The sequence below is a fragment of the Plecotus auritus genome (assembly GCF_963455305.1).
Source record: "Plecotus auritus genome assembly, chromosome: 13".
NCBI lineage: Eukaryota > Metazoa > Chordata > Mammalia > Chiroptera > Vespertilionidae > Plecotus > Plecotus auritus.
The window spans coordinates 4,121,654-4,135,522 of record NC_137779.1 but is presented as its reverse complement, the minus strand read 5'-3'; the positions used below and the strand labels follow the sequence as shown (position 1 = coordinate 4,135,522).

At 57.6% G+C, this 13,869-nt stretch overlaps 1 protein-coding gene across 5 annotated transcripts in view; it reads left to right on the top strand.

Moving 5' to 3' along the window:
* Nucleotides 1–13,869, top strand: part of GRIK4 (glutamate ionotropic receptor kainate type subunit 4) — a 259,741-nt gene that overhangs the window by 163,328 nt on the left and 82,544 nt on the right. For all 5 annotated transcript variants that reach the window (XM_080650202.1, XM_080650201.1, XM_080650203.1 and 2 more), the window contains 2 exons: nucleotides 4,252–4,404; nucleotides 5,211–5,315. In XM_080650202.1, coding sequence (XP_080506328.1) covers nucleotides 4,252–4,404; nucleotides 5,211–5,315 — 258 coding nt within the window. The remainder of the gene's footprint in view (nucleotides 1–4,251; nucleotides 4,405–5,210; nucleotides 5,316–13,869) is intronic.

The window sequence follows — 13,869 nt, the reverse complement described above, 5'->3', positions numbered from 1 at the left end:
CCCATCAGCTTCTCAAACAGCCAGGGCTCCCAGCTCAGGGGACCGACTCTCCCTCTCCGTCTCTCTCCATCTCAGTTCCCATCCCTCTTCTCCCTCCTTTCCTCATGCTGTCCTTCCCACCCCCCTCTGTCCTGTAACCGCCTTTCTTTCTCTTCCTGTTCCTTCTTCTCTTCCTTCCCTCCCGACTTGTGCAAGCCTCCCTGCCTTCCTCACCTCACGTGTCTGCAGGCAGGGGTCCTGGGGAGGGCGGGGAGAGAGAGCTTGCTGGCAGCTCGAAGGGCAGGGAGAGGAAGTAGCCGACTGAGGAGCAGCAGCAGAGAAAGTCCCCCAGGGGCCCGACAGCGAGCTGCACCCCCAGGGGCCCGACAGACAGTGAACTGCACCCCCAGGGGTCTGACAGACAGTGAACTGCACCCCCAGGGGTCTGACAGACGGTGAACTGCACCCCCAGGGGTCTGACAGACAGTGAACTGCACCCCCAGGGGTCTGACAGACAGCAACCCCAGGGGTCTGACAGACAGCGAACTGCACCCCCAGGGGTCCGACAGACAGCGAACTGCACCCCCAGGGGTCTGACAGACAGCAAACTGCACCCCCAGAAGTCCGACAGACAGCGAACTGCACCCCCAGGGATCTGACAGACAGCAACCCCAGGGGTCTGACAGACAGCGAGCTGCACCTAGGGGCCCGACAGACAGCAAACTGTACCCCCAGAGGCCCGACAGATAGCGAACTGCACCCCCAGGGGCCCGACAGACAGTGAACTGCACCCCCAGGGGCCCGACAGACAGCGAGCTGCACCCCAGGGGTCCGACAGACAGCGAGCTGCACCCCAGGGGTCCGACAGACAGCGAGCTGCACCCCAGGGGTCCGACAGACAGCGAGCTGCACCCCAGGGGTCCGACAGACAGCGAGCTGCACCCCCAGAGGTCCGACAGACAGCGAGCTGCACCCCAGGGGTCCGACAGACAGCGAGCTGCACCCCAGGGGTCCGACAGACAGCGAGCTGCACCCCAGGGGTCCGACAGACAGCGAGCTGCACCCCAGGGGTCCGACAGACAGCGAGCTGCACCCCAGGGGTCCGACAGACAGCGAGCTGCACCCCAGGGGTCCGACAGACAGCGAGCTGCACCCCAGGGGTCCGACAGACAGCGAGCTGCACCCCAGGGGTCCGACAGACAGCGAGCTGCACCCCAGGGGTCCGACAGACAGCGAGCTGCACCCCAGGGGTCCGACAGACAGAGAGCTGCACCCCAGGGGTCTGACAGACAGCGAGCTGCACCCCAGGGGTCTGACAGACAGAGAGCTGCACCCCAGGGGTCTGACAGACAGAGAGCTGCAAATGTGCTTCTTGCCTGAGCCGTGCAAGGAAGGAGCGTCATGGGTGCGATAACATCCACTGGGTTCATGCTACCCCATTGGTCATGCTGCCCAGAACGAGGAGTGGAAGAGCACTGAAACCACTGGCGGGTAGATAAGTAATTAGAGTTTATGCCAAAACAGATGTTTGTAAGTGTTTACTTCACTGAATAAAACCCAGTCTGTAAGAACTATTCCGTGAGATTTTAATGATCTCTGCCCTGGGATCGTATTCGGGGTGAAGGTCAAGCTGCGAAGGCTCGGGGACAAATGGGCGTCCAGGAGGGCCGCGGGCCGCCAGGGGAGGTGGTGCGTGTGCAGGAGATCCTTCAGTTCCATTTCTGGGACGGGGAGAAACTGAGCCACAACTCTCTGAGGCAGATCGACTCATCTTAATTCATAGCCTTTCATTCCCCTAAACAACTTACAAACAGCTCAAGAGAACATAACGATGAAGAGCCAATGGAAATATAAAAACAAGAGACTTGAGGGTTTCTTGCCAAGCAACATTTTGGTGCCAAGAAAGAGGACGGGATTTTAAATGAGGATCGAGGCATTGGGGGTTGAATGTTTAGAAGGAGCCGGAGGCGGGGGGGGGGTCAGAGACAAGACCCTGAGGCAGGCAGGACACATGGGAAGGGAGGCCACAGAGAGACGAGGGTCAGCCAGGGGGCGATGGGGGGACAGAGGCCCGGAGGGCAGCGAGGAGAGCCAGGAGTGGAGACCAGGAGAGGGCGGTTTGGAACCAGAACTAATTGCCAACTGCAGTCCCAAACTTTCCAGAACGAAGTTAGTAAATGAAACCCGAGGCAGAAAGCAATCAGGAGAAAAAACAGACTCCGGGTGGAGATCCACGTGCGACGGGGCGCTGGTGAGCTGGGAGGACAGGCTCTCACAGGCAGGGTGAGGAGGGAGATGGGCGACTCGGGGAGATGAGCTTGAGGAACACGGGGTGGAGGCGAGGCCCCGAGAAGCTGGTGAGGACCTGGGCGAGGGTCCCGGGCAGATGGCCGAGCCTGTGAGCAAGGGTTGTCGGCTGCGTCTGAAGGACCCTGAGGAGGCTGGACTGGAAGAGGAGACGTCTGGGCTTAGGAGTGTCCAGTTCACATCAAATCAGGCTGAGCTGCGGAGAGGACCTGGGGAGCCAGAGCGTCCTGGGGACAGGTCACAGGTCACCAGTCACCTCGTTGAAGGCAACACACATGCACAGGAGACAGGTGCCTTGAGATGTCCCTCCCTCTGCTCCCTGCCCCCGCATCCCCAGCTGGAGTTGTTCTCACTAGAAGCATTCAGAGAATCTTGAGGGCCCTGAAGTTTGAGATTCTGAAAACATGGGGAGCAGGCACACACGGACCTCCCAGCACCCGGGTCGCTGGCTAATGAGAGAGCATCCGCCAAGAAAGCTTGTTCAGACGGAGTGGGGATGGCAACAACCACGGACCGGAGAGCATGGGGCCTGGTGGGGAGATGTGGCAGCAGCAGGGCGAGCTGCGTCTGCAAAGCTGCAGTGAGGAGGGCCCCTGGGCTTCGGGTACCTGACACCCTCCTCCCAGAGGCCTCTCCTGCCCCCCCTCCCCCCCCAGACCCCTGCTCAGTGCTGGCCCCGTGGTTGCTCACACTCCATCGGTTTCTATTGTCTGGGACCCATGTGCGCAGCCCAGCGCCATCGCCTCCTGGGACGCACATCCCCAAGGACAAGTGTCTTCTGTGTTTCTGCATCTGCCACCTCCACCCACACCCCTCAGCCTTCCCGCCCCCAGGGATGCTGACATATGCTTAACTTGATGTAGTGTTGAGGCTGAGCCCCGCGGGCAGATTTCACCCCAAATTTAATTTGATTCAGTAAATACGTTGGAGGCCAACACAGGCCAGGTCATGGTGGGTGTGCTCTACGCGTTGTAGAGATGAAGCCCGTGTTCCTGCCCTAAGAGTCTGTTTGCAATGCAGTAGGGAGGTGCAGAGATGGACAGCACTGCGCTGACCTCTGCCCCTGGCCTTCAGGCTCCACAGCACGGCCCTGCCTCACCTCTGGTTTCTGGCATCTTCCTCGCCTGCGCCCCTCCGGGTGCTCTGCACGCTGCACCTCTGTGCCTTTGCTCACACGGTTCCATCTCTGGAACGCCTTTCTCCCTGCCTCAGCTGCTCCCACTCCCAGCTTCAACAGTTTCTCTACCAGAACCCTTTATTGCTCATTTCCAGCACTGCCTCCTCCAAGAACCATTTCCTTGCTCACCCAACCAGATGTGTATCTTCTGTGGACCCCACAGCCCTTTGTGGGTCCCCCGACTCAGTCTCATGTTAACCTCTGTGCCCTGTCTCCCCGAGCCCCACCCCGGTTTCACTATAATCTACCACAGGAATAGGGCCTTACTCAACTTGCCACGTATGTCATACAGACCCAGCAAATCAATAGCGCCCAGCGGGCTGAGAGTGCGGACAGCTATGAGCAGCATCATGGGGTCTGCCCAGAAGAAGTCACCCTCACCTGAGTCTGATAGAGTGGGCATATCTGAGGGGAGTGGCTGGGCTCCTTCCTCTCGCTCAGGCAGGCAGCCCCATTGCCTTTGGGGGATTCCTGCAAGCAATAAAAGTGGGTACTTCCCTGGAGCAAAGAGAGAACGGATCTCCTTGAAATCATTTGGGGCCCCAAAGCTTGCTGGCCCCATCCCAGAGAGTCCTTTGCCAGCACTGTCTGCCTTGGGCGAGCAGCTGGACCGGGAGGGGAGCTGGAGCTGGTCCGGCACAGGAGGTAGCCTCAGGCAACAGGATGCAGCTTTTCTTTCTCCCCTTTCCCTTCCCTTCCTTCACACCCGGCCCTTCCTCTCTCTGCTCCTCCCTCACCCACCACACGCCTCCTGGCTGCGCCTGCTCCACTGCCCCTGCCCTTCCCAGCTCTCGTCGGCCCTGCTGTTCGATGCCCTCTACGCTGTGGTGACTGCGGTGCGGGAGCTGAACCGGAGCCAGGAGATCGGCGTGAAGCCCCTGTCCTGCGGCTCAGCCCAGATCTGGCAGCACGGCACCAGCCTCATGAACTACCTGCGCATGGTGAGGGGGCTCGGGGGCCAGGCCGGCCGGCCGGGGGAGAGTCGCTGCCAAGTCCCTCACTTGCAGGCCTCCTCAGTTAGCTCAGCCCAGACCAAACAGTGACCTGGGGCAGCCCCTCCCGTGGGTCAGGCGTCACCTTTGCTCCCTAATCCCTAAAATCCCCAGAATCCATGGCAAGTCTGTTCACAAGACGATGGCCCGGGGGAAGCTTGGGACCCGTGCCCCGGGCTCACAGGTGGTCCCAGCAAAGCTGCGCTCCAGGTGGGCGGGCGCTGCTGCTGTAGACAGGGCCCCTCAGGCCCAGCACTTCTAACTGGGTGCCGGTCCCCGATCCTCTCAGCCACGTGTCCTCCAGGGGATGGATGTGGGTCCCTAGCCCAGGACGCAGACCTCACATCTGGGCGGAGTGGCTCGGATTTTGCTGAGTCAGGTGGTCCTGACTTGCACTGGCGGGGGTGGGGCAGGAGGAGAAGCTGCCCTAGGAACAGCCGAAGGCCAGCAGGAGGGGCTCAGGGGGCTCTGAACTCCAGCTGGCCTCTTGGTGTGGCATTGGCTTAGGCAGCAGCTGTGAGGTCCTTAGGGGTGGACATCCTTCTTCCCCTCCAGGCCCAGCCGGTTCTGAATTGGTTCCAGAGTCATCGCATTTGTAGTTTCAGGAGCCTGTGCTGAGAGGTGGACAGGAGAATGGGCCTATGTCCCCTTTGAGGGCATGCTGTTAGCATCCTTAAGCAGCACACGCGTGGGCCGCGTGCTGAGGCCGCTGGCCCCGGGACCTGTGGTGCTGTAACTGTCTCTCTCCTGGACAGGTAGAATTGGAAGGTCTCACCGGCCACATTGAATTCAACAGCAAAGGCCAGAGGTCCAACTATGCCTTGAAAATCTTACAGTTCACAAGGAATGGTTTTCGGCAGGTAAGCCTGGCTCTGACGCCACCGCGGCACACGCCCTTGCTGTTCCTCTCTGTCCCCCGTCCGTTTCTCCTTGGCGCTCGGGGCGGCCTCCTGCTCTCCGTTACCCCCAAGAACAACAGGCGCCCCTCAGGCCAGGCTCCTGGCTGCACTGCCCCCAGGTTCGGCCAGTGTGGGTCTCGGGGCGGCAGCCCCAGCGAGACACCAAGAAGGAGGCATCATGCTTTGTTTGGGGTGAGGGAGGCAAAGGGGTGTCATGTAAGGAAGCAATTCCCAAGCCTTGTCCGCGGTTTTGGCTTATTCTGCTCCCTGAGTCTCGCCCTGACCCTGGAGCCAGGTGGAATCCCCCGGGCACTGAGGACTGCCTTTAGCTTTGGGATGGTCGGCCAGCTCCCCGCCATCAGCTCTTTTCTGACCGGCCCGGCTCCCCTCCCCGCACCTGCCCACGCTGCCCCTCCTCTGCTCTCTGCTGCCTGTCTTCTCCCGTCAGCTTAGGGTGCTTTGTCCTTTGTAGCTTCTCCCAGCTCCGTTCTCTTCATTCTCCTCCATCCACCTTCTCCTTTTCTCCAACTCTACTGCATCAGAAGAAACAGGGATTCTGACAACCACTCCAAGTGACTCTCTGAAGGTTTCCCAACCTCCTGTCACCCCAATAATCAGCCCCCTTTCTTAGCCTAGCCCTTCACCAACCTCAGAAAGCCTGAGGCACAGGGCACAGTGCACTGAGCAAGCAGGAAGCAATCAACAAGCTTCCTGACTGTCAGGACAGCTGAACAGGGGACACAGCACTGCAGGGCATTTCCCAGGCAAGGCTGAGAGTCGTCATCTTCATCATCATCATCATCGTCATTATCTTCTTCTTCTTCTTCATCATCGTCATCATCTTCTTCTTCATCATCATCGTCATCATCATCTTATTCATCACCATCGTCATCTTCTTCTTCATCATCATCATCGTCATCATCTTCTTCTTCATCATCATCATCGTCATCATCTTCTTCTTCATCGTCATCATAGCAGGTTCTATTTACCGAGGAGGTCTTACCATTGGCCATGTAAGTGTGCCATCTGTGTTTTCTCATGGACCCCACAGGGCTGGCACTGTGTGTGAACTCCTACTTCATAAGCAGGGAAACTGAGGACGCTGACTGACTTGGCCTTGAACAATTAGAAAGATCAACTAGCTTTGAACTCAAATACCTCTAACACCGAAGCCCAGGTTCTTAACCACTATAGTCAATCATGCATTCAAGTTACCTTGGTAGTTTGGTAAAAAGGTAGATTTTTAGACTCTCCCCAGCAAGAGACTGATGGGGTGCCCAAGGATAGGGCTCAGGGAGCAAGGCGTCAGACCCCACAGTGATTCTGAGGGTGCCCGGGCCAGCGCTGAGCCCACCACACCCACGCCGGCCCCTCTGCGCCCAGGTCTGGAGGCCCCCAGATCCAGCTCCTTCCAGGGGGACACTGAGGACACTGGGCCGTGAGGCCAGGTCACTTTCTCGGACCACAAAACACAGAAGGGGAGTCCCAGGTGGAGAGTCCTGGGCCGTGTGAACTCCTCGCCGCTCTGGGCAGGCTGTGTGAGCTTTAAGCAACCACAGTGCTGTGGCTCCTGGCATCCCACAGGGCCGGTGGGAGCGGCCTGACACCACGGCTGAGTCTCACGTGCCCCTCCATTTCCTGACAGCGTTTATGGGCCTGTGCTGTGCTGGGAGCGAAGGTGGGAAGGCGGGTCCCTGCCCCCAGAGGCACAGGCTGGAGAGCTGAAATGACAAAAAACGTAAGCGACACTTGGGGCCATTAATCCCGTCGTGCCCTGGGGCGCACTCCCTGATCATGGGGCCTCGCCTGCAGGGAAATCGCCGCTGACTTTCCCTGAGCTCCGCTGCTCGGAGGGTGTGAAGCGAAGGCAGCCATTCCTTCAATAAGTAGTGCTGAGCGCCTCTCCTGCGTGCGGCTCCCTCCCGGGCCCAGGTCAGAAAACGGGCAAAGTGTCTGCTTTTATGGACATTCTTCTGGGGCAGACAATACACGAACAAACACAAGTGTAACCTAAAGTCGGCGGGTTAGCGTTCGAGGAGCAAATGAACGGTAAGGAAATGAGCGTGTGAAGCTGGTCATGGTGGAGAGCCATCCTAGGAGGACAGGGCCTTCGCCAGGCCCTGCCCCGCCCCGGCCTGCACCCGCCCCCCCCCCCCCCCCCGTGGGACCCACCTCGGCGTGGGAAGCCCCTCCGGCTCCCCCCTGCTTCCTGCTGGTCTCCTGGGAAGTGCCCCTTCCATCGGGCATCGCCGCGGGCCCTGAGCCCACCCTGCCCTCTGACGGCAGCTGCTGCAGCTCCAAGTACCTCCTCCCCAGCAGCTGCCGCTCTGCTCGGGGGCGGTTCTCGGGCTCCGGCCGTGGAGTCAGCCTTTCAGACTCCCAGCAGCCGCGCCGGCAGCACACACTGCTGGGGCAGGTGGGGCTGCTAGGCCTCAGGGTGCACAAGCATGACCAGGGCTGTTTGTCTTTAATGCACATTCCCAGGCCCCGCAATTCTGAGTTAGTAAAACGGGGTGCATTCCCGGAATCTGCATGTTCTTACCCACCAGCCGGTGGATGGTAATGCAGGTGGCCGCTGACCACCCGAGCCGGACACGCCTGGCAGAGGTGCTGGGCAGCTGCCTCTGCACAGAACGCCTCACCCTCCCGCGGGGCCTGCTGGGTAAGGGCCGCCAGGGAGGAGGTGCTTCTGCCTTCGGCCACCCGCGGGACGCACTCTCCTGATTGCACCGGGCGGTGGATGATGTGACCGCTTTTAGGTGTACACCCGCTTTTCGGCCAGCCTGGTGACGGAGACGCTGCCCTCCACCTGCTCAGCCTCGCTGAGCACCGATGGCCCCTCTGAGGGTGTGCGTGCACAGGGGCTCCCACCCCATCACCAGCCCCGTCCCTGCCCTCACACGTGTCCTTCCCTGTGACTATGGAGGGAGAGAGGGTTTGAGGAACGATCATCGTGCTTGCCTCCCTGGTGGGAGGGATGCCAGCGTCTCTGACAGTCTCCCAGCCCCGTGCACGGTGACGCTGGGGGGAGGAGAGGTGCCGGGCGCAGGGAAATGGCGCCTCTTGAGCATCCGTGTGTACCCGACACGGCGTGGTGCCTTGGCACAGAGCACAGCTGCCCTGGTGAACAGCCCTGCAGGGGATAAACCCCATTTCCCAGATGAGGAGACTGAGGCTCAGGAGGAAGCAGCTTGGCCCCAGGAAACGACTAGCCAGGACCCTGGGCAGAACTGGAATCGCTCCGTTCGTCCCGCACAGAGCCCATGCTCTGGCACAGGGGTGGGCAAACTTTTTGACTCGAGGGCCACAATGGGTTCTTAAACTGGCCGGAGGGCCGGAACAAAAGCATGGATGGCGTGTTTGTGTGAACTAATATAAATTCAAAGTAAAGGAGCGGAGGGGAGAGCAAGAGAACCCTCCGCTCTTTTGGCTCTGGGGGTCGGATAGAACAGCCGAACGGGCCGGATCCGGCCCGCGGGCCGTAGTTTGCCCACGGCTGCTCTGGCGTCTCCCACTGCTGGCCCGCCTCACCTTCCCGCACCCCTAAGCCGCCACATCACGTCTGTGACTCAGGTCTCTTGCTTTGCTGCCACCTGCCGCGGGCGGGGGGCGGGGGGGGGGGACCCTGACTCCCCGGGGGCAGCTGGGCGGGGCTGTCTCCAGCATGACATCTTTTCTTTGGGATTTTGTTTTGTTTTTTTCTTCCTCTCTGGGCTACTGACTCGTAGGCGCTAGTTTTGATTATTTAGAAAGCACCATGCAGGGACTCTGGGTGATAATTGGTGCGATCCTGAACCAAATACCAGGTTCCCTGCTGGTGGCCGATTAAGGGAGGATCACAATTTTAAAAATAGTCTCCAGGGTTCAGGTTACTCTCTACCATCTACAAATCACACTTGATGGTTGGGGAGGCTTTCCGTCTTGGGGCTCCTGGGGCTTCTGCAGAGCCCGTGGGGGGAGACGCTGGCATCCTGGGGTGACACGTCTGAACCTGGTCAGCCCCCTGCCTGTTGGAGTGTGGAAGACAGTAGTGCTGTTTCCACTTCTCTAGCTCCGTCCTCCGCGTCTGCCTGTGTGAGATCCCGTCTCCATCCCATCCCCCCCCCCCCACCCCCCGCCACCACCACCAGACGTCCTGGATGGTATTGGAACAGCACCACCCCCTTCTGATTCGGAAGAAGTCGTATAGAAAGAGGCGAGGAAAGCAGAAGCCCCATGTCAGAGGCCCGATGTCTTTTGTTCACTAGTAACTGGGTCTAACGCTCAGAGCTTCTGAGCAGCCCCAGGCGACGCTGTCAGGGCTGCGCTGAGATGAGCACATCTTTCATTCGAGGATCTGAAACGGTCTAACGGGCCTCATTGAGCTTTGGGAGAGGGACGGCGAAGGAAGGGGGTCTGGCATCCCCCGCGGCAGAAGCAGGTCTCGGCTTTTTTGGCCAGCTGTATGCCACACGGGCGTGGGGCCTGCCGTGCTCTGCGCCGGGAAGGTGTAGCCCTCCACACCGGACCTGGCTACACCCAAGGATGACCGAGACTGGGTTTGCATGCCACCCTCTTCCGCTTGCCGGCGACTGGGTAGGAAATTGGCTCTACTGACGCAGCCGTAAGAAGAGCTAACATGTGCTGGCTGTCTCCTGCCTGACGCTCTGTGCTGGGGAGTGTGCAGATGTGCTGGGGAGTTACCGTCTTTCTATCAGCCGTGCTTAAAGCTAGTCTCTCCAGCTTGAGGGTAAAGGAGCTGAAGCAGAGAGCAAAAGTAATGAGCCCACATCCACAGAGCTAGCTGGTCTCAGACCTGAGAACGAGTCCGCATGTAGCTGCCTGGTCTCCCACAGCAGCACGGCCTAGGCCAGCGGGAGGGGCCCTCGAGGCCGTGAGTCTAACCCTCCAACACAATGTAGGACTGTCCTCGGCTGCCCCAGGAAACAGCCGCAGCCTCCCCTGGAGCCACCCTCCCCCGGGGCGGGCGTCCCAGTCTCACGGCCTGGCCACAGTCTGCCCCTCACCCCGCCTGCGAAGGTCCCGCTTGCTGGTTTCACCAGCTCTTCTAATACCTGAAGTCGTTTGATTTTACCTCTCCGTCCATTCCTGAGACTTAGCATAGGCATTTCGAGTGCCTACTCTGTGCCAAGGGCTGGGAATGCCAGAGACATGAGTCCTGATCCCTCACGAGCTCATGGTCTTTGGGAAAGGCAAGAATCACAGCCAGCCGTGCGTCCTGTTCCCAATGCAACACGGTCTGCACGCCTCTACCACTGTGCCTTTGGGTTTGTCTCCGTCTCTACTAAAGCAGGAGGCCCAGATCAGGACCCGCACTCCCGGCGGAGCTACCACACGTGGCACAGAACTGAGAAGACTGAGAGCTAATCCCCTTCCCCACCTGACGCTAGATTTCTGTTCACCACGTTGACTTGATTCCTGGAATTAGTCCCCAAATAGTTTATTCCTTCTAAGCTCCGGGTCTGGGAGTCAATGAATGCCTGCCCTGCCCCTCCTGCAATGCCCCTACCCCCTCCTGCAATGCCCCTACCCCCTCCTGCAATGCCCCTACCCCCTCCTGCAATGCCCCTACCCCCTCCTGCAATGCCCCTAGGCCCTCCTGCAATGCCCCTACCCCCTCCTGCAATGCCCCTACCCCCTCCTGCAATGCCCCTACCCCCTCCTGCAATGCCCCTAAACCCCTCCTGCAATGCCCAGGGCCCTGCACAGGAGCTCCTTACAGGAGCCAGCCGAGTCGCCTCTTCCTTGGAGCTCTGATTGTTTAAGTCCATTCCTACGGAGAGGGAGAGGTTGGCAGAGCCAGCCACGTGGCAGAGTAAGAACGAGAGCCCTGTTTCGTTTCCAAAGCTGGCGCCTCAGCTTGCCAGGGCTGGTCCCCTGGAACGACCTGCAGCTCAGCCAGAGGCGGGAGGTTCATGTGAGACCCTTGCAAACCAAGACCTGGGCACCGGCGCTCTGGAAGCTCCAGGGACTCCAGCTCCGTCCCTCAAGTGCGCACCCTGGAGCTGCTGGCAGACAGGCTGCCTCTCTTTACTCTTCCTCCACCCTCCCAGGCAGAGCCCCACACCGGGGCCTTCCCTTCCCTGCTGGCCTGGCAGCCCAGCTGGGAGGGGACACAGGAAACCTGTTTCTCCGGTAGCAGCTGCAGGGGAAGTGCTGGTGGGCTCCCGCTGGTCCCGCCTCCAGACAGCTTCCCGCACTTCACAAAGGAGGCCAGAGCAGCAGGAACCCCACAGCACCTGTCAGGTGGAGGCTGCACTGGCGTTGAGGCCCACGACCTGGGATGGGGAGCAGGTGCCATTCTGTGTGGAGAGCCGCCCCCCCCCGCTCCCCCCCCCCCCCCCCCCCCCCGCCGCCACATTCACGCCCCTCCCGAGCCCTTCTTGCTAGGCACCTCTGACAGCCGGTCCCATCTCACTAAGGAGAGGCCTTTAGGCCCAGACAGGCTCCATGGGGCCGCTGTCCGATGCATTTCCTTTTGCAGTCACAGCTGACATTCGGTGCTGCTGTGGATTAGGTTCAGGTGCACAGCAGTGGCTAGACAATCATGCACTTTACAAAGTTCCCCTGGTATTGAAAGCGCCACCTGGCACCACACTGACTAGATTATCACAAATTACAGGCTCCACGCCCTTGGCAGCCCCAGGCCCATTGTAACTACCAGTTTGTACTTAATTCCTTCACCTTTTCACCCAGTCCCCAGCCTCCCCCACCTCTGGCAACCATCAGTCTGTTGTCTATATCTTCTGAGTCTGTTTCTATTTTGTTTGTTTATTTTGCTCTTCAGATTTCACAAATAAGTGAAATCATGTGGCATTTGACTTTGTCTAACTGGCTTATTTTACTTACCATAATCATCTCTAGGTCCATCCCTGTTGTCACAGCATAGGATCTAACTGTTTTCATGGCTGAGCAACATCCCTTGTATCTATGTACCACTACTTCTGCATCCACCCGTCTAGTGATGGGCCCTTGGGCTGCTTTCGCATCGTGGCTATTGTAAAAAATGCTGCAGCGAACACAGGGTGCATATATTCTTCCAAGTTAGTGGTTTGGGTTTCTTGGGGTGTGTAGCCGGAAGTGGAATCGTGGATCATAGGCAGCTCCATTTTTAATTTTTGAGGAACCTCCACACTGCTTCGCACAGTGAGTGCACCAGTTTACCCTCCTACCAACTGCATGAGGGTTCCCATCTCCCACATCCTCGCCGGTACCTGTTGTTTGTGGATTTATTGATGACAGCCATTCTGACAGGTGTGAGGTGATAGCTCCTTTTGGTTTTAATTTCCATGTCTCTGATGATTTGTGATATTGACCATCTTTTTATATGTCTATTGGCCATCTGTATGTCCTCTTTGGAGAAGTGTCTATGTCTGGCCATTTTTTAATTGAATTGTTTAGTATTTTGGTGTTGAGTTGTATGTTTTTAGTTTGATGTAGTCCCGTTTATTTATTTTTTTATTTTGTTTCCCCTGCCCAAGGAAATATATCAGAAAAACATATTGCTAAGAGATTTTATTGCCTATGTTTTTTTTCTAGAAGTTTTATGGTTTCAAGTCTTATATTTAAGTATTTAATCCACTTGGAGTCTATTCTTGTGTGTGGTGTAAGAAGGTGGTCCAGTTTCATTTTTTTGCATGTATCTTACATTTTCCCAACACATTTGTTGAAGAGACTGTCTTTATTGCAGTGTGTGTTCTTGCCCGCTTTGTCATAGACTAATTGATCATAAAGGTATCGGCTTATTTCTGGGCTCTCTGTTCTGTCCCATTGATCTGTGCCTCTTTTCATATCAGTACCAGGCTGTTTTGATTACCAAAGCCTTGTGGTATAGTTTGATATCTGGCACTGTAATCCTTCCAACTTTGTTCTTCTTTCTCAAGATAGCTGTGACTATTCAGGGTCTTTTGTGGTCTCATACAAATTTTTGGATTATTTGTTCTAGTTCTGTGGAAAACACCATTGTTTTTTATAGGAATTGCATTGAATCTATAGATGGCTTTAATGGTGTTAATTCTTTCTATCCACGCGCTGGTATGTGCTTCCATTTATTTGCATGTCCAGTTTCTTTCTTCAATGTCTTACCCTTTTCCAAGTTACAGGTCTTTTATCTCCTCGGTTAAGTTTATTCCTCGGTACCTGTTTCCCATGCGGCTGTAAACATTTCTCAGATTGCCGCATACATTTTCAGTTTGGGAAAGGAGTTCACCGTGAACATGCAGACCTTTTGAGCTGCTTTTGCAGAACTGGCTCAGTGCGCCGCCGGGGGGCAGACCTGGGAGGTGGGCACGTGGGGAGCTGCTGGGTACGCCCCTTCCCCTGAGAACCATTGCAGTGGCTTAGCTTTAAGGGGAAAATGCTGTGGTGGCAGGTTCTTGGGGGGAGGGAGGGAGGGAGGTTGTTGGGGGGCTGCTTAGAAGGTCACTGAGAAGACATGCATTTCTCTTAGTGAAGGAGCCAGGGGAGGGGGTTGTCCTGAGGGTGCAGATAGCTGACAGCAGAGCAGAGACTAGAG